Genomic DNA, 20177 nt, shown 5'->3' on the forward strand with positions numbered 1-20177 from the left:
ATCCAACCTGCCCTCGAACACGTCCTGGGATGGGGCATCCACAGCTGCGCTGGGCAAGCTGTGCCAGAGGTATTGGGAAACAGGGAAAGTCTGGGGAGCGTGTACTAATCACCGCCCAATTTAGGCAGGGAAAGAGGTGCGGACTGCTTATTTTAAAGTTTTTTTTTAAACCGCTGCAATTACAGACGGCGTCATTTTTGAAAGGGAAAACGCAGCCTCGCGCCGCTCACACCCCTCGGCCCCCTCCCCTCAGCGGGAGCGCGCGCCGCCGCGCGCGACCTGACGTCACCGCGGGCGGGCGCGTGTGACGTGCGCCCTCCCCTGCCCTCCCCGCGCCGGCCGGGCCGCGGGCGCTGATTGGCCGTCGCCTTCCCGCTTCCTCCTCGCCGCCCGAGAACCCGCCATTTTGAAAACCTTGTTGATTCCGGGAGGGAGGGAAGAGGGAGAAGGAGAGGAAAAGGGCAAGAGTGGTTGGCGGCTGTAAGACTGAGCCGCGGCCGGACGTGTGTGTATCGCTGCGCCCGGACCCGCCTCGTCCAGCAGTAACTGCCGCCTTCAGCTGCTGCCGCCGCGCCGGAGGAGGGAGCCGGGAGCCGGGGCTCGAGCTGAGGTGGGTCCCGCCGCCATGGCCGTAACGGCGCCCGAGAGCGGTCCCGCCTCGCCGCGCCCGGGCCGAGCGGGGACGGACTGTGACGAGGATAAAGGAAACGCGGCCGCCGCGCCGTCGGGGTCCCGTCCCGCCCTGGGGACGTGCCGTGTGCGGGGCGCTTGTCACCGGGGCTGCCTCCTTCGCGGCCCCTGCCCGTGGTGTTCCTGGGTGCGACGGTGTCCTGCGGCGGGAGCGGGCGGAGCGGTCTTGCGCCCGGCGGGAGCGGGGAGGCGATGGCGCCTTGGCCGCCGGCGCCGCCGGGCTCTGCGCATCGCTGTCGATTTGTCCCAGCATCCGACTTACAAATCGGGAAGGGGGAACAGGTGGAGAGTCCTCGTCTGAAAAGGGCGGGAGACTCTCTCCCGGTAAAGGTGAATCTCAGAACCCTTTTTTCCTAAACAAAACGTCGTCCCGAACCCAGGTGGTGGAAAGCTAAGAAGTCTCTTAACTTTCCCCCTTCTGTTCTCGTTGAAAGGGGAAGGAAGGACAGCTTGTAGTACTTCTCTTGCTTTTACTCATGCCTTCCAGTAAAAGTCAGTAATTGCCGTGAAAATGCCAGATTACTTATTACAAATGAAGTACTGGTAGTAATAGCCTGAAAGATATATTTTTCCCTAGTGATTTAGCCAGGAAACTTTAATTTTCCCCATACGACTGGTAATAAATATTAACTAATGTTTTCTTCTATTTGGAACACAACTGCTCTCTGGCACCTGCTAATACTGCATATAAGCAGCAGATTGAAATGTTACCTATTGCACCTGATTTCTTGCAGATAATACTGGCTTTAATATTGCAAAAAGAAAATGGTTGTCTGAAAATCTGTTCCAGATCTAAACGGTGAAAATGTTTGAAAGCTAGAATTTTAAAAAATGAAACATATGGTTATCTTGCTCTATTGGATAGGCGTTTTCTGTTAGTAGGGAAATGGTACGTGCATAACTAAGATATTTTAGTTTTAAAGTTTACATGTAGGCCACTTCAGAGGCTAAGAAAAGACTCTTAGATATGCTAACCATGAAGCATTTGTTCTTTTTTGTTGTAGGTCTGCGAATTAAAACCAGAAAGTATTTTCATGCCCAAAGATACAGCAGCTGTCTGGGTTATGAAAGCAATGTTAATTCTTTCCTGAATTGCTTGCAACTTTTTTTTTTTTAAGTTTCTGTTCCCGTTTCCCACCTAAATACATAACTTGCTTAAGTTACTAGGAAACTTGCATGCATAGTTAACCATGATCAAAAATAAGTATTAAGTTTATAGCAGGGTACAGTAAAATGGTGATATCTTAAAACACTGCAGTTTTTAATAGATAACAGTATCAGCTGCTTTGAATGGGTGTTTCCAAATGCTTCACAAAAGCAGCTTGAAGACTTGTGTGTGAATAGAATTTATAACTTTTTAAAGGGTTCTTGCAGAATGGATGGCAACTTCTTCTGCAAAGTTGTGTATATTGTGTGTATGCCGAACACCTCAGAGATTAGAGAATGTGAGTAATCACAGTACCAGCACACTGCTTCTGCTGCACAAGAAGATCATTTTTGAAAGCAAGATTCCTGTGTTTTTCATAGATGTTGTTCTATTGATGATGGTTTTCCCTGATTCTTTCTACAGAAGCATACACCATGTCTTCTGTTGATTCATCAAAAGAAGACACAATGTCGTCAGAAAAAACAGATGAGAAACAACCTGAAACTGAAAACAAAGCTGGGGAAAGTGATGAAGACGAAGAAGAAGAAGAAGAGGAGGAGGAGGAGGAAGAAAAGGGTATTTGTTTTTCCATTGAATAAATTGTTCTTTAATGAATACCAAGCCGTTGAATGCAGTTTCCTGTGATTTTGGCTAATTGTACAATTATTGAGGAGATTCCATGGTGCATCTGTCTCATGGGTCATAATTGCTTCCCAGTAGGCTATAACAGACAGTGCCAGAAACAGTGGTGCTGATTTGTCTCAGAAAAGATTGAAGGAATTGCCAGCATCCTGGACTTCTGTACTAGGGACTTTTTGGTTGTTGTATAAATTTTTTGATGATTATAGGATGTCGTGTCCCTTATCAAATTATTTTTTTGCCAGTCACACTCTGAAGTGATCTGTGTTTGCAAAAGAGAAACTTTTAAGTTTGCAGTAGTTTTAGAAACAATACAGATGTCTTTGCTTAACTACCGTGAATTAATTTTCTGGGTATCCAAATGTAATTGTATTGGGTCAACGGAAATTCCTTTAGACTAATTTTGGTAATAAAAGTTTCTGGCAATATGATAATTTTTTTGTTGTGGCATGTAATTGAAGGTAGTCAAGGAGAACAAAACAAGATGAAGGAACCACTATGCAAAAAAATGTTAATTTCTTTTGTGAAGTCTCCAGGCATCTTTCTACATCCATCCATTTCAAAAGGAAAACATTCATTGAAATAGAGCTGTGATGTGGCACAGTGAAAACCAAGTCAGTGATGCTCTTGGATCCTTGCAAGATATGAAGTTTGTCTTTAGAAATGGTAGTAGAAAGAAGACAGATTATGCTGTTTGGAAAACAGTGGAATAATTAGCATTAGATTTTCAGAAAAAAAATTATTTTCACTCTGGTTTGGATTATGTTCATACAGGTTTTGAAGCTGCTTTCAGATGCTAAAGGCAGGACAGCCCATCTGTTTAGCTCTAGGGATAGTATTACTTCAGATCAAGTATTTTAGTGTGAAATGTTTAGGTGAAGCTTTATCTTTTTCTTCAAAGTGGTATCATTAAGTTAGTGATGTGCAGGATATACGTAAAACAATCTAAATGTATTCATTCAAATGTAAGCAGTAGCAGAATTACTGGGAATAATATTCTTGTAGCATTAGTGACACTCGTATTGTGCCCTGCAGAGTGCTTCTCTGTGTACCCTGGGGTGTGTAGTACAGTCCCCCTGCACTCGTGCTTCTGCTTCTCCTGCTAAAATGTGTGGATGTATGGTTTCCCCAGTCCAGTAGTGGGAAACGAATCTGTGTGCAGGAGTCCTGGACCCTGCTTTTGCCCACCTGATGGTAGTATTCTTCTTCACAGTGCTGTGTGTGGAACTGTGTGCGTTGGGACTGCAACATCTAAGGAGAGTGTACAAACAGGGTCAGTTTGCTACCTGAAAAAGGCAGGGAAAGGAGACAAGGATGGGTTTCTGAAAACATGCAGTCCTGCAGTCTCCATCATGGTGAAGTTACCTTTACGAAATGCCCAGTCTTTTCTTCAGGGTTACCTTGGATACAGGATTGTGGTGAAAAACTAGAAGGACTTGTAGTTAGTACATGCAGCTCTATAGGATCATGTTGGTTTATTAGCCCAAGGCTTGAAAGTGTTGTAGTACCTGGTTATATCATCATCCAGTTTTGATTTGCTATTTCAAAGAGTTCAGTTGTTACCTGTCACTTCAGTCAGATCTGCAATGAAGAATATTGTGTTTAAGGATGCTGTCTTTTGCAGAGAAGAGTCTCATTGTTGAAGGAAAAAGGGAGAAGAAGAAGGTTGACCGACTGACCATGCAAGTGTCCTCACTGCAGAAAGAACCTTTTACAATTACACCAGGTAAGCTTGACTTCTCACATATGAATTATAATGAAAACTCTAAAAATTGAAATTACTAATTTGTTGTAGGTGAGACCTAATTTATGAGTTGTGATCCTTTTTAAAATAATAAAGCTATTAGATGAAAACCCTCTTTTATTCTGTAGCATCAGTTTAAACTGTAAAAGCTACATGATCTTTAAACTTAATTGGAATAGGATCTTCAGTACCTAACTCCTACTAACAAAGGCAGGAGCAGCCAGAATAGAAAGAAACGCCAAATCCTTGTACCCTGATGTAAGTAGTATCAAGTAAGGCAGGTAAAGAGCCTGTCAGGATGCAAACTGATAGAAAAAGGCCTGCTCAATGTTTGACCTAGTAGAATGTCTAATGCTGTCTTTAAGTAACTCTTTTACTTTTTAAAATTAGCAGTAGAAACTTTAAGTTAAAAACACATAGGTAAATACAAATGCAATGAATAGCATAAATGATTTTAATTGTTTCAGGAAAAGGACAAAAACTCTGTGAAATTGAGAGGATACAGTTCTTTCTGAGTAAAAAGAAGACAGATGAACTTAGGAACCTGCACAAACTCCTCTACAACAGACCAGGCACTGTAAGGATTTCAATCTTGTATATCCATTAGTTCTCATGTATAGTGAAAGTGTTTGTAATGCAGTTTTTTATATTTGCACATATGGATCTATTTCTGAAGTGCTGTTTATTACAAGCTACTTAGAAAATGGGTAAGCCTTGTCCTTTTAACTCCTATAAGCTCTCTTCCTATCAGAATCCTGTGGCAGGGTGTACTAAATCAAAAGTCTCTTGAATGTAGATTTGATTATTTTTCTTTTTTAATGGGGAATGGTGGATTACCTTACAAGGATGAGTTGAAAGTAGTTTATGGCTCACATGCTAAAAGCTGCTGACATGCAGATGACACTCAAAATACTCCAGATATATTAATACATTGCTGCTTATCTACTATTTTGTCTCCTTGTTTGCACTAAGCAGTAGAAAGATAAAAGTGACAAAAATCACTATTAAGATTTTATATATAAAAATTTTCCCAAGATAATTAAAATATTATATTGTCCATTTTTTACGTAAGGATGATGCTTTAAATATAACGGCAAATCTGTCTTGGAGTGGATTATGTATTGCCGGTCGTGCCTTAAATTTCAGAGTAAATATGACTCATTTTCCTTGCTAATGGAGGCAAAATGTGAAATTGAGGCAGATTAAACTGAACTATTTCTATTCTATTTACTGTAATTATTGTAACTTTTTTGTTATCTTTGTGTATTTTGGAGACTTGAACAGCTAGCATAGAAACCAGAAATTGAATAGTACTAGTACAGATGCATGCTAGCTCTAATTTCTCAGACCACCGCTTCCAATGCAGTGTTTGTTTAAATGGCAAAGAATGATCTGTTGTCACAAGTATTCAGAAAAGGAATATATCAGTATTGTTTCAGTCAAAACTATATTTAATCAGAGTTTTTGGGAACTTAGAATGCTGTTTAATATAGTGAAGGTCAGATCTTGTCTTGTATGCATGTATTTGTATGTGCTTTTAATTGTAATGAGCATTTTCAATAAAACATACCAGTACCACGTGCAAATTTTCTTGAGGTACTGGACAAAGCTCTTTGGAAAAGGAGCTCAGCTTTGATAAAATTGTAAACTAGTGGAGAAACATCAGAAGCAAAATTTGTAGAAGTATTGAAAGCTACTTCAGATTATTCTTGATAGTGTTATAAAGATCCCAGAAGACTGAGAGATCTGGGGTTACTTTTTAACTTCTCTTTTTTATTTTTTGTTTGGTAAAAGGAGACAAAATGAAAACAAAGAACTTAAATACATTTGTGATCTTGATGGGAGCAGTTTTCTTGTTGGTAAGGGCTATTGCAATGGAAATTCAACCTAGATTGGACAGCAGGTGTTACGGTAGAAGTTGTAGATTGGGTGGTAGATAAATGCAAAAATTGGTCTTACTAAATAAGAGTTTCAAAATACAGTCTTGGTCCTATGTAAGACTTCAGAATAGCTAGTAAAGCAGATCAGCTTTACCAGATTATAGAGTAAAAAAATAAAATTCTCTATTTTGTAACAAATTACAGAGTACAAAACATGAAACAGGCTTCATAATGTAGTTTTACAAACCTGTAAGTCATCATGCAGTACATTCTAAATTAACTTGAAATGGCAGGTGAATTTGTCTAGTAAGTTATTGAAAGTACCACAATCACAAGAAGTTGAACTTAATTGTTGTAGTTTGTCTGTCATGGGATAAGTAAAGGCATAATCCATGTAGGTTATAACTTAAAAGGTGTAGCTTTGTGAACAGAAGGCTCAATGGTAGAACAGATTTTTCTTGTATGGAAGGTTAACAGTTGTAGTTGGATGAAATCTTTTAAACTGCTTGCGATGAAATGTAATCTATGTGCTCTGTTCTAGGTTGCATCTTTGAAGAAGAATGTGGGTCAGTTCAGTGGGTTTCCATTTGAAAAAGGAAGTGACCAATACAAAAAGAAGGAAGAAATGTTAAAAAAGTAATGATCTCTTGATACTTAACATAGCTTGATTCATGCTATGCACTCTATTTTTCATTATTTTCTTCCAAAATTTTGCTTGAGATTAAATTTAAAGTACAAGCAAGGTGGCTGTTTACTAGAGCTCTACAGTTTTTGTCTGAGTTCATTTAAATCACACAAACCGGTCTTTTAAGGCAGTTTGAAATGTATTAAGAGTTAAATTGTTGACATTTTATTCACAATTCCTACATTCCTAGTTTTAACTATTGCATGCTAACTAGTATATTCTTCTGCTTAGTGAGAAGAAAGCATTATTTTTGGCAGGCATAATGTTGTGAACACATTGTACTTTATTCGTGATGCAAACCTGCATCCTTCTATGCCTCAAAACCTTCCTGCTTCAGAATCAAAGCCATTTCTGCTTATTATGTATTAAACATACTAGAATTGCTGTTAGCAACTAGTCTCACAATTGTTTTTTGTTTTTTTACTGTCTCCCTTCATAAGTTGCTTTTCCATCAACAGAAGAAGCTGCTGCAACTTATTTTTTGCTGAACTGAAAGGGTTTAGAATGCCCTTGTATATTTATTTAGCTAGTTGTAACAAATGAAAGAGCTAATAACGTCTACACAATATATTCTAAAACTGGGCGGTTTTTTAGTGCCTGTTTGCTGAAGACTTCTTTACATATGCAGTTTTCCAAGAGTACGGTTTGTGAAATACATGAAATCCATCTCCTGATGGAAGTTTTGACCATGTCCCAAAGGTTTAATTGGATAATTCTCCTTATCAAAAAAAGGCTGCAAAAAAAAGTAATTTTGCAAATATTCTGAAACCTGGTTGCATATGAAGGTGCAGAGCCCTGTGTGCTTGCATTGCTGTGGTAGCTTCTGTTGCTGCTTGTAGCTGTGTGTGGAGCACAAACTGTTGATCAGTTTGTTAATTTGTTCTGTCTCTGTGGTTGATTTCTGCCCAGACTTTACACTTACGTCATATTTTAACGTGGAATAAGCATTGAACAAGGTGAACAAAGGTCAACATGTATTTTGCAGAACCTTGCTATCCAGGCTACAGATCATAAAGAATGTAATACTTTTTTTACTATGATTCCTTAACTTTTTAAAATATCCTATTATATGGACAGATAGATTTGGGAATTCTGTTTTATTTTGCTTTATGTAATATAGTGGTGATTCTTTGCTTAACCATAGATAAGACTGGAAGTGTAGTTAACTGCGTGCATATATTGTCAGGCAGCAGACACAAACCAGACAGCAGCTTCTAGCAGTCAGTTGTTGACTGCTTAGGATGTGGTACTGAATCTCTTTTTTCTTTTCTTTTTTCCCCCCTACAGATTTAGAAATGCAATGTTGAAAAGTATCTGTGAAGTTCTTGACTTGGAAAGATCAGGAGTTAATAGTGAGCTTGTAACCAGAATATTAAACTTCCTGATGCATCCAAAATCTTCAGGCAAGGTGAGATGCAGGTTGCTTGCTTTTATAGCTCTGTTCTGATGGAAAATGCATCTGTTCTCTATTGTTCATTTTTTGTTTGTTTCCAGTGATAATACAATTACTGTTCTAACTTACTGAAGTAGGAATGACTTCTTGAAAGAGAGTAGTTCTACTGCTGTAGGCATCCATAATGGGGTGAGGCCTTAAATAGAAATTCTGTTTGCATGTGGGTGTACCCATTACACACTGTCAGAGCAGAAGTGTGAGTTCAACACATCAAGCTAATTAGGATATCCATTCCCAAATAGCAATTAGCCTCTGCTTTGTGGGTGGAGGAGAATAGATACATGAAAGGACAGGAAAATCAAGTGTCTAATGTTACTGTATTTGCTGTATTCGGCAAATATATAAATTATCACATTTGGACATCACCAAATGGGATTTGTTGCAGGGTACAAAAACCTGGATTTAGCCAGTGTACTAGATTCAGAGTACTAAGACTGCTAAACTCCGTTGTTAATCTTGGACTTTCAGTTTTTAATCTAAAAGTAATACTAAAATAGTTGCACTGTTGCTCAGGAAATTGAATCTATTGCCAGCAAACACTGGGAAGTGATGTGAATAAGGGGGTCGACATGCTGCTTTAGGGATACAGGTACTGAGTTACAGCAAAATGCAGGTTTGCATAAGACATGACAAAATTCTTGCCTTTAAATCTTCTGAGTTGTCAGCTGACTTGTTACCAAAAAAAAGGGCTTGTTTTATGGTTTGGTAGGTAAAAGAACAATCTAGAAGTAGCTTTTCTTGCTTCCCTTCTCTAATGCCCAGTCTTTCAAGATTTGTTTGCTTAGGCAAGGGGTGCACTTAGCTTAGAGCTGAAATTTTATTTTGCTCAACTCTGTCTCAATAGTGAATATTTGCTTACTGCAGAATATTATGACTTAAGTGTATATAAAGTAGTCCTGAGTTGTGTTAAGACATCTCTATATTTTTTCCTATTCTTTCATGTGATTTGAAAGAATTTTTCTTTTTAAAATTCTCTTGTATTCCTGCTTGGCTTACACACATCTCTTGTCTCTCAGCCGTTGCCAAAGTCCAAAAAACCACAAAGCAAAGGTGGCAAAAAAGAGCGGACTAGCTCTGGAACAACAAGAAAAGCAAAACGCACCAAGTACCCAGAAATCTTGTCAGATGAATCCAGTAGTGAAGAAGATGAAAAAAAGGAAAAGGATGAGTCTTCAGAAGAAAAAGAAAGCGAAGATGAGGTAATGAGCTCTTTTGTTTTTCAACATTGTGTCATTGCGATCAGTTGGTAACTTTTGCAACGCATAGTTGGGGAGTAAATTATGTTTAACTGAAAGAAAAGGGAACACATCTGTAATTTATGAGAGGTTTTCTTAAATTCTTAGTGTGTTGAATTTAGAAAATCATTTAGATAAAAAGCAAAAGTTCTGGTTCTTGGGTGCATGTACGCACCTTATAAAATTGTTTGCTATGTGTCATTTTGGGGCAGCCAGGATTGCTAAGGTAATTTATTGTATTTCTTATATCATCTTCTGGTGACTTTATTGTAATTTCATAATGCAGTGTTTGATTTGATACCTAGGGCTTAACTTTGAATTCAGTAGGAGTCAATGACCTACCTGACTGCCTTGGTTTGGGGTCTTGTTTCCATATTCCTCCTGGATTTTATATCTTAATCTCTCTCTTCAGGTTTTGTGACTTAAAATAAGCAACACAGTAGGCAGCCTTAGAAAGATCCCTGCAATCTCTGAAGTGTCTTAATCTCATTGGATTTTGTGTTTCCTTTAAAACTTTGTGCATACTTGGCAAGAAGCATCAGATCATGAAATAGCTTGGGTTGGAAGGAACCTTTTAAAGGTCATCTAATCCAGTCCTCCTGCGATGAGCAGGGACATCAACTGGATCAGGTTGCTTCATTCAACCTGGCCTGGAATGTTTCCAGGCACGGGCATTCACCACCTCTCTGGGCAGCCTGTTTCAGTGTTTCACCACCCTCATTGTAAAAGAAATTGTTCCTTATTTCTCCTTTAAATCAACCCTCCTTCGGTTGAAAACCACTATGCCTTATCAGACCCCTGCAAAGTAAGTGCAATTAGTCAAACTGATGGTGTCCAAAAAAGTTCTTTATGGAAGCTATGGAACCCTTGGCTGTAATGCAAGGCCACTGTTTACTTGGGTTCCATTCTGCCTGTTGAAATGGAAGTGTGACAGGCTGTTGGGTTAATAGCCTGAGCTATAGGAAAAAGTAGCAATCTTTTGTTGAAAGGCAATTAATGTAACTTAATGGTTTGTTTTGTTGGGGTCATTTTGATGGATGTTAGGTTTAATGTAAAAAGATGTTTCAAGAAAATTCCTATGCCTCCATGAAACAACTTTAATTCTTACTGTGCCTTTTTCTTTCCTTATAAACGGCAAATTGAAAGAGGGCTGAAATACTAAAAGTTGACATATGTGTTAATTTCTTCAGGAAAACAGGGTTTCTACTATGAGGAGAGTAATATCTGTTCCAGAGGCAGGAATTGTCTTATTTCCAAGAACTCAAGTTATTTTTAAGAAAACCCCAAAAATCTAAAACTCTCCAAAAGAAAATTCTAACAAACAAAAAGGCCTGACACTAAAGTTGATCTAACTGGGTCATCTTTTCCTTCTTTCAGAGGGTAGGCGTTAGGAATGTCTGCAATGGCTGAGTGGACTGAAGTTTAGGTGCATGGAATAAAAGCTTACTTGTTACAAAAGCACTGGTTTGTCAAATTACTTAGAAAATAGGACCTGCTAAAATGGAAGATATATGTTTGTACAGCTTTAAGATTGCAGCATTTTTTTAAAGAGTTAGGTTTATAACAGCTTTTGATATACTACAGGTAGAAGGATGTAGGCAGTGTATCTTTTTTGCTGCAACAGTTCTGTTGGAAACTTAGGCATGGAGTGACTGGAGTAAATTGTCCTCAGAGTGGGAAAATTTTCCTTTATAGAAAAGAGGTATAGATTGTTCAAGCAATTAATCATTACTTTAATTTTCTGATTTTCTTTTTGTAGCCTCCTAGAAAAGCATCTAAAAGAGAAAAATCTAAAAAGATGACTTCTAAAACCAAGAAAGCTGTGAAGGGTGCAAATGTCAAGAAGGCAGACAGCAGCACTACTAAGAAAAACCAGAACAGTTCTAGAAAAGGTAAATCTTTCATCATACATTGCCTTGTAGCTTACCTGGCATGCTTATTAGAAAGCAAGCTTTTGCACCTTATTGTGAAGAAAATGGAATTTGGTGAATTGTTGGTATGCTACTTGATGTTTCTTTCCTTGAAACAGTATTTAATTAAAAAAAGCTGTTGGTTTGGGTGTATTTCATGTATTTCCTGCTGTGTACACATGTATACTTTTATTTGCATATAAACTGGAAGTATCAGCCAAGTTCTCCATTTTTCTGGAAGAACATTGGTAATGGGTCTCTATAGTGGCTTTATACGAATCTTGTAATTGATCCAGTGGTGTACATCCCATGTGTGTGTCTTTAGTTCAGCAGCTTGATACGGGATTTTTGTTAACATAGATATGGTTTCTCCATGCATCCTTTTGCAGTTGGTTTTCTCATATCTCTCAAGGTGCCTGAAAGGTATACAGACACTGAGTTTCTTAATAGCTCTGTAAGGATATAGATATATATACATGCATAAATGTTATATATATGTTTTCCTGTAAGTTACATAATATATTTGTAATTTCTTATTTACTTCTCCTGCATTTCTGTTTCCAGGTTGTTTGCAGTACAAAAATCAGAATGCTAAGTAGGTCATTCTGTAAGGTCATTATCTAGTTTGTTTGGCATCTGCTCTGAATTTTGTTTTGTTGGCAGTAGAGGAACTGAGTGGATGTTGGAGTCATTCAATCTAATCCCTTTTCTACTGGAAAAGATTGTAGGAGTGTCATGTGCTCCTTCAATTAACTTCATTTACAAAATTCTTACTTGTTCTCATGGTGTTTCTGATAGTAAGTTTGCAAAATTATTTTGCAAAATTACAAGATCTTAGTGTAATACACTGCTAGGGAAAAAAAGAAACAAACTTATTTTAAAGGAAATAATTACTTTTTATTTTCTTAGGGCTGTAATATCTAAATTAGAATAGTTATAATAAGTCTTTTTCATTAGTTTGATAGATGAAATTAATCCCGTACTTTTTAGAGTTCTTATTGATTTGTAAACTAATAGTTCATCAATAATTACACAAATTTAGAAATAAATATAGTACTGATAACATTAGCTTTCTTTTTAAATGGATGGTCTGGCAAGATGACTGTTTTAAATGAAAACATCTGGATTGGATGTTTGTGGAAAGTTCTGATGGCTTCTGTTTTTAAGGGAGAAAACAGACAAACTGAAAACCTATTACAGTCCAATTTGTTCTTCATATTTAGAAAGCGAGTCTGAGGATAGTTCGGATGATGAACCTTTAATTAAAAAACTGAAGAAACCACCCACGGATGAAGAACTGAAGGAAACTGTCAAGAATTTGTTGGCCAATGCAAACTTGGAGGAGGTTACAATGAAACAAATCTGCAAGGAGGTAAGTAAATTTTGCAAAAAAATGTAAACTAAAGTGCCTAAAATCTCTTTATAAGTAGTGGATTGTTTGTGAACTGACTTTTATCATTTCAGAAATGTAAGCTTGTACTCTGCACTGGTGTTCAGAAACTGAATAGTTTTGCATTGGTTTATTTACTTGCTAATAACTATAATGAGAGCGTTAATCTTTAGATGTGCAACACTGATATCAGCATCAAAAGGGAAATATTAAAATTAGCTACCTGGGAAGTAGGTTTTACCTCCTAACCAAGTGCCATGTGTGACAGTGAAAATACCTGACATATTTAGACAGTGCAGCAGCTTTGCTGCTGTCCACACGGGAGGGCTGTGTCCTGTGCTCTGTACATTTCTGCTGCTCACCTTGCCACACTCATTCTTCATATGTTCTCTTTATAAGTCCATTCAGCTGTTGCCTATCAGCATCTATCAGAATAGTTCTCAGCTGTGTTAGTGAGTTGAATCAATTCAGCAAGAAATACATTAATTGTCAGAAAGGTGGGAACCGTGTGGCCAGAAAAGGGAAAGGTGGAGAAGTGACCAAAACACAAACAATACAGTTACCTTGATATTTTCTGGTTAACTTACGTGTTTGGTTTTCCTGGTAATTTCAAGAAGTTGTCTTGAGAAAACTAAACCAGAAGTTACTAGTTCTAGTATATATTTATAGTAATTCCAGAAATGGGACATTTGGTATGCTGAAATACAATACTCTGAATTGGTTGTCAGTGTTGGCATTTGTTTTTTGGTTGGTTGGTTCTCTCCCAGCCTGTTAACCAAAGAGTAGTTGTATAATAGCACTCAAATATGTTGACTGTTCTGTTAGTCTCTTGAAAGTATCACAGTTTTACTTATTATCAAATACCAAGGCTTATTAATTTTTCATTAGTTGTTTAGCTTCCTATGCTAATGCAGGGCTATCTGACGACTTAAGAGAGCATTTAAAACAAAAATTGGAGAATTCTTACTTGTGTGACTTGGCAAGTTAGGCATTTCAGCTTGTTGATGTGAAAAATTGTAGTACCAATCATGATGTAATACCAAGTATGATCAAACATAAAAGAGTACATGCATTTAAATATTTATGTGGTCAAAATAAGGAGAGAGAAATAAGCTTGGTCTTTCCCTAATTAACATAGGGCATTTTGACAGTTGTAGTACTAGAAGTGCCAACATCAGTTTTTGCCCTAATTTCATTTAAGCTTCTTCTATTCATAAAATCCATTGAATGAAAGTAATTTGAGGTTTGTTTTTGTGGTTTTTTTGTTTTTACTTTTTTTTAGGTGTATGAAAAATACCCTAGTTATGATTTATCTGACAGAAAAGACTTCATTAAAAAAACAGTCAAAGAGGTAAAGACTTTATCATTTAGAAAATATTCTGGGTTGAGGTGGGTTGTTTTTTTTTTTTCTTCAGCTTGGCATGGCATCCTCTTACACCAGTTTTAATAGGTTTTTGTATAATACTGAAAGTTTAGGGCTCTCCTAAACCTTTGATGTTGGGTTTGGTTTTTTTTCTCTTGTGTTTCCCTATTTAAAAAAATAATTGCTTCAGATTCTTTACTTACCATGCCACTACTACTCTTATGCATTTCTTTGGTTAAGCATAACTAGCATTAATGTTACTGTTGTTTTTAATGAGTTGTACTCTGAAAGCTGTGAATTTGCTTGAAATTACAACCTTGGCTGCAAGGTGCACTCTAATTCAGGCACTGGCTGCATACATTCATAGATAACAATGCATGGGGCTGTACAAGCTCTGCAGACCTGTCAGCTCAGGCAAAAGGGAATAAAGATGGACAGCTTTTCTCTATGTGCTCTTGGTAGTACAGTTTTGATTTGAGTTTGCTGTGCTGAAGATTAGCCCTTAGCTACTGTATTTATGACAGAGGGTTTATTGTCCAATCTAAGGTTTGTAATTTGGAAAAAAAATCAGGTTTCATTCCTTTTGCTTGCCCTGAAACTAAAAATGGAACCGTAGAAGTGAGGTTCACTTAGTGGAGTTAATAAAGTAACTTCATTTTCTTGTGGCTTAACTCAGAGATGTTGATACATGGCTGTCTAGAATTGCTGTGTCTATGTCTTGTGCATGCTTGCGTCACTATCAGCAAAGGCATGCAAGAGCAATTTGTCTGCTCTAGGGATGGTTTTGAGTTTTTTGTGATAGCAAAAGGAGAGTGTCTTTTCCTGATAATTTGATAAAAAAGGAGAGGTTATATGTAATTGGATTGAGGAAAAAAAAGAAAACTAATATACTTCTCTTTTCAGTTGATTTCATGATCTGATTTGACTGTGGGAAATGAAGATTCCTGGGTTTATGTTTCCATGGATTTGAAGATCTGATAGGCACCAGCAAAAGAAATGTGTCTTACCCTTGTGGTATTAAGTCAGAGCTAATTTTTCTGATCTAATGTTAAGAGTGTTAATGTAAATTGCTTTGTGTGTATTTTTTGGTTTTTTTTCAACAGAACTGCATTTGATGCAATTTTTAGTTGAACATACTTAAGTTTCATGCATGGCAATAAATGTTTCCTTTTTTATAGCTTTGTACATTTTGAATTGCGTTGTATAACTAGATTCATTAGAGCCATCGTAGCTTTTTAGCGTGGATTACCAGCATACAGGAGATTTTAAAATCGACTAAGATGAAAGCTGCTTATCTACATGTATACATGCAGAGACTGGAATATTGCAGTATTGGTTACAAAGATATTTTGAATACATGTTAATTCTGAAAATAAGAAGAGTTAGTCACATATTAATCTCTTTTATATTCTGATACATTCTACAGATACAGAATTATTCTGAATCTAGATTACAGTCTTGCATGTGTAGGCACTGAAAGAACTATAACAGCATGGTAACTAATTGGCATATAGATGTTATTTTTGTACTTCTGAAAGGCTTTTTGTTGTGTATATAAAGTTATTTCAAATTTCTTTTGTGCAAATCAGTTTTTTTATCTTAGTATCTTTCAATATGACATGAAATGTCAGTGTTCAGCAGTGAGGCAGTGATAACAAGTGGTGTGCAGAGGTTTCATAAAAATGAGCTGAGGTTTCATTATGTTTGTCTCATCTTACCTTGTACAGAAACTAAACTGTAGGTTTATACCTGTAGTTTAACTTTGTATAAAGACTACAGACATTGTTTCAATGTCTTGGATGTAGTAAATAAAATCCCTTCAAAGGCAATAGGAAAATTTCTGAAGTTCACTTTGCAAAATGTCTTATACGTTGGTGTCTTGACCTGATGGTCTAGCATCTCATAAGTGGGTATCCAAGATATACAGCTGGAGGCTTGATAGCTTTGAAAATCCACAGTAGGGCTTCCAAATCAGGCAGCACTGATGTGAATATGTTTAACCTTCTTCTGTGTGGGAAGGCTTTTATAAACCTGAGCTTCATTGCCTCAGCATGGACAATGGTACTTGTAAGCCTGCAGTCTTGAACTTTGGCTGGCAGCTTTTAGGATCAAAGTGAACTCTTTGCATAAATTTTTGTTCAGGTTTTCTCTTCTCCACTTTGTTTCCAACATGGGAAGTCCTACACTTAAAATCATAAAACTAAGAGCTGCCGAAGTGGGGGCTGCCATTCACACCATGAGCACAGAATCCCTCTGACTAGAATTGCTGGAAAGATAAAGTGTATTTTTTTGAATTTTATTATTGTACAGTTGAGAAGGATTCATAAATTATCTAAATTCCGAAAACGTTCAGCCAGTTAGACTGTTGATCTTACACTTTTGAATTTCTTTGTGTGTAATCATTTATAATAAGGCTGAATGTAATGGGGATTTTTTTGTATTCAATAAACGTCTTTCACAAAAATGTTAATCAGTTTTAATCTAACATTTGCTTATATGTATAGTAAAAAAAACCTATACAGGAACAAGGTTGTTTGTCTTTATCTCATCTGCTAGAAAATACTGGCTTCTCTATTTCAGAAGACATTTGCTGAAATGTATGTCCTTGCACCAGGATTTTGTATCTTCTGTGAGGTTAATTTGTGTTTTGTTTTGATTTTTTGTGAGTTTTTGTCTCTGAACTGTCTTAGCAGAAAGAACACTTTTTAATTTGCAATTAAAAAACATTGAAAATTTCCAAGTCAGTCTTAATAGCAGAAAGTTACTTGTATTAAGTTTTAATGTTTTACAAATACTTGAACTGATTTTTATGTAAATGTACTAGCCAGTTTTGATTATATGGGTCAGGACCAAAGTATAAACTTTTTTATAATAGTTTAAATTCTAATGAAAATTTAGAAAACGATAGCATACTTCTATTTATTGTATATATGCATTAGTTGCCACTTTGGAATTGCACAGATGGAAATTAACTTGACAACCTTCAAATGCTTTGTTTAAATCTCTTAACAACTCAGTGTTAGTCCTTAATGGAGAAGAAATGCATATTTCCTTGCTAATCCATACCAGTCTGGCTGCAGCTGATACAGGGTTCCAGTTCTTTCTGCAACTGAGAGAAAGGCTGCAAGACAGTACTAAAAGGTAAATAAAATGTCATGCTTATCCTGATGCTTTTGGATTAGAAGCACATCTGATCAAGGATCTAAATCCTGTTCAGAGAGTCTCATAAAAATAGAAATGAGTTAATTGGATAAAAGATAACTGAATAAATTGTTCAGGCATATACTTTCCAGATGCTTAAGGTAATGCCCTGACCATTGTATTCTAGAGAAAAATAGTCCTAACATCTTGATTTAAATGCTCCCAGCATAATTCCAACAATCCGTTGTATTGGTTCCCCTTTTTAGTTAGGTTTTCGGTATTCAGTATTTTGGTTGGTGACTTGCAAAACCACAAGTTACTCTGAACTATTTGCAGGTATAAACAGCTGTTCTTACGAGCACTTGTGGCAACGTGTTTGGGGCCTGTAGAAGGAAGATGGAGAGGGCTAGGTGGGAAGGAGCTCAGCAGTTTGGAGTGAAAAGAGGTTATGTGCATTTAGAGTTACGTGGTAACCCACGGATTAGTGGTCAGGCATGTCTAACCAAGATGCAATTACAAAGACACAGCTGTAAATTCCATCCCACTTTTTTCCAGAAGCTCTAGACTAACAATCTTCTTGGACCTGAGCGGGCTGTTTATAGGGTGTGTGGTCTTTCTGTGTTACCCTGTTACAAGGCACATGACAGAGCAAGATCTAAGAATTGTCTGAGTTTATATTAGCCACTGCTAAGCTGTACTTGAAAACAACCCTTTTGGAGGCCAGTACTTAATCTGGACAAATAAAGCCCCCTTGGCTGTCAGCATAGTGATTCTAGTAGAGTTTATTATTAGCTCTTCTGTTTCAGAGAGAGGGTGGCTCATGACCACTTGGGCAGATCTAATCTTCCTTGTTTCCAAATCACAAAATTGACTGTAATACAGTAGCTTCAACTGGACTAGATGAAAATATTCCTGAAATTACTTCTGGTGGTTGTTATTAGGGAGAAGAGTGGAAAAATCTGTAAGATACCTGAAAACTTGCAGAAAGAAATTTAGTAGAACCAATATTCCAGCTGCTGAGAAAAGAAACATCTTGAATGCTGACACGTATGTTGTTTTCCTTCTGCAAAGAAATGTTTCTCCTGTCTTTGGATTCAGAAGTATTTATTAAAGCAAGATGCTGGAAATTACAGGTCTAAAGGTTTATTTTTGACTTGCAGAAGAAACAGGCTTACAGGAGTCTCATACAAGTTAACAAAACAGAAGCAGCATCCTGCTTCTGGGACAGAGTATCTCCACTGTCCAGTGAGGGTGGGGACAGTGGTGTCTTCCCAAGCACTTTTGCCAAAAAGGACTCGGGCAGGGGCAAGTGGTTTTTGCAGACAGCTCATTAAGGCCATTCAGCAGTGGGCCCTCCTGATAAGGAACACTGACAACAGTCGAGGCTCTTGCAGTAAGGGTGGGGCCAGCAGCTCAGAGAAGTGACTGTTCAGCACCTGTGAGCTGGCCTCGGCTGCAGTGTCCAGCTGTGGGCTCTCTGGGGCAAGGCAAGCATGGACATCATGGAGCAAGTACAGTGGAGGGGCACCAAGAGGGTGAGGGGGCTGGAGCACAGGGTGGAGGAGGGAAGGCAGAGAGAGCTGGGCCAGTTCAGCCTGCACAAGAGACAGAGGAAGGGGGGATCATCCTGCAGTCTGCAACTCCCAACTGGGAGTGTTTGGGGAAGGCAGGGCCAGGCTCTGCTTGGAGGTGCACTGGGAGAGGATGGGAGGCTACAGGCAAAAGTTGCCACCAGGGAAACTGCAGTTATTTGTTAGGGTAAGAAACTTCACCATGAGGGTGGTCACAGAAATGGGGCCTGGAGGAGCAGTGGAATCCCCATTGATAGAGAGGTTTGGACATCAGCCTGGCAGGGGTCCAAGTAACCAGCCCTGTGTTGGCTTTGTTCCAAGTAGCAGCTTTGGTACCAGATAATCTCTAGTTTCTGGGTGTAAGAGGATGGCAGTATGATGTAACTTGCCCTGCCTTTTCACCTGACCTCGTTCACTAGACTGCACTTAATTCTGATCTAAGTGTTACACAACTGGGCCAAAAGGAAAGAAGTACTCTCTGTTTTTTTGAAGAATCGTAATTTTTATGAGGAGGATGATGAAGTCTGCTCACTTGTACATTATGATAAGAAGCAGTATTTCATTTCTATTTTAAAGCTTGTTTTTCTTAGAATCAAGCTATCACTTTTCAAAAGCAGTATCAGGTGTAATGAGTTGGCCTTTGGAGAACAACACATCTTCAGGATACAAACTTCAAATTGCTCACCAAGTATGACAGGGTTAGGGGAAAGCCTTGCCACCAGTAATGCTTTTTCACTGGTTCAGACCTACCTGTGGGTGAAATAAACTTTCAAAGCTGTAAGAATATTTTTCTCTTAAGGCAGCTAAATTAACACCTATGGTGGTCCCTTTCGTGAAGAACAATTAAATAGGTGTTACTATTTGTCATAGTTTGTATTTTAAACATTTTGAGTATGTAGTCAGGTGTGCAGGTGCTTATAGTGGTCTGTGCTAGTAGGAACCTTTCAGTACCATGAGCCTACAAAGTGTTCACACTACACTTAGCTCCATGAAAAGACTTAAGTGGTTATTTGGTAATATTTGAAAATTATAGGCCATGCTTCTCAACAATTATTACTAGCTTAAATTTCTTCTGGTCTAAGGAAAATAATCTAACACAAGCTTATGGGTTGCTTTGTAAAACTTGGCAAAAGACAGTGACTACAGTGTTGTCCAAAGAACAGTAGAGTTAGGACTTACAGCCTTTTCTGTGCTCTAAAGCAGCACTTCTGAGGAATTGTCTAGCTGTAAGAATATACCAAAATGAAATCTTAATATAAAATACAATTAAAAAGTAGGTTTAGCCACTAGTTAAATGTAAAGAAAAAACCAACCAACCACAACAGGGCA

The 20177-nt window shown here is 37.9% G+C and overlaps 1 protein-coding gene across 2 annotated transcripts; it reads left to right on the forward strand.

Annotated features, from left to right (window-relative positions):
• The first annotated feature begins 366 nt into the window (after positions 1–366).
• Positions 367–16606, forward strand: DEK (DEK proto-oncogene). Of its 2 annotated transcripts, none has more exons than XM_014878095.2 (11): positions 367–610; positions 2261–2413; positions 4101–4202; positions 4688–4797; positions 6642–6736; positions 8073–8193; positions 9255–9437; positions 11233–11365; positions 12607–12755; positions 14056–14124; positions 15040–16606. In XM_014878095.2, exons 2-11 carry the CDS (start codon positions 2272–2274, stop codon positions 15049–15051), a joined length of 1116 nt encoding a protein of 371 aa, XP_014733581.1. In that variant the 5' UTR covers positions 367–610; positions 2261–2271; the 3' UTR covers positions 15052–16606. The 2 variants fall into 2 exon arrangements, with proteins under 2 accessions (XP_014733581.1, XP_088024996.1); XM_088168870.1 differs by lacking the exon at positions 367–610 and adding an exon at positions 2008–2135.
• Positions 16607–20177: the final 3571 nt, after the last annotated feature.

Source organism: Sturnus vulgaris, chromosome 1 (genome assembly GCF_052056855.1).
Source record: "Sturnus vulgaris isolate bStuVul1 chromosome 1, bStuVul1.hap1, whole genome shotgun sequence".
Taxonomy (NCBI): Eukaryota; Metazoa; Chordata; class Aves; order Passeriformes; family Sturnidae; genus Sturnus; species Sturnus vulgaris.

Bases quoted from the DNA above. Each gene is read 5' to 3' on its own strand.
- DEK (XM_014878095.2), top strand. From the start codon at position 2,272: ATGTCTTCTGTTGATTCATCAAAAGAAGACACAATGTCGTCAGAAAAA. The intron at 4,203-4,687 runs GTAAGCTTGACT...TAATTGTTTCAG, and splicing joins ACCTTTTACAATTACACCAG to GAAAAGGACAAAAACTCTGT. The intron at 6,737-8,072 runs GTAATGATCTCT...TCCCCCCTACAG, and splicing joins AAGGAAGAAATGTTAAAAAA to ATTTAGAAATGCAATGTTGA.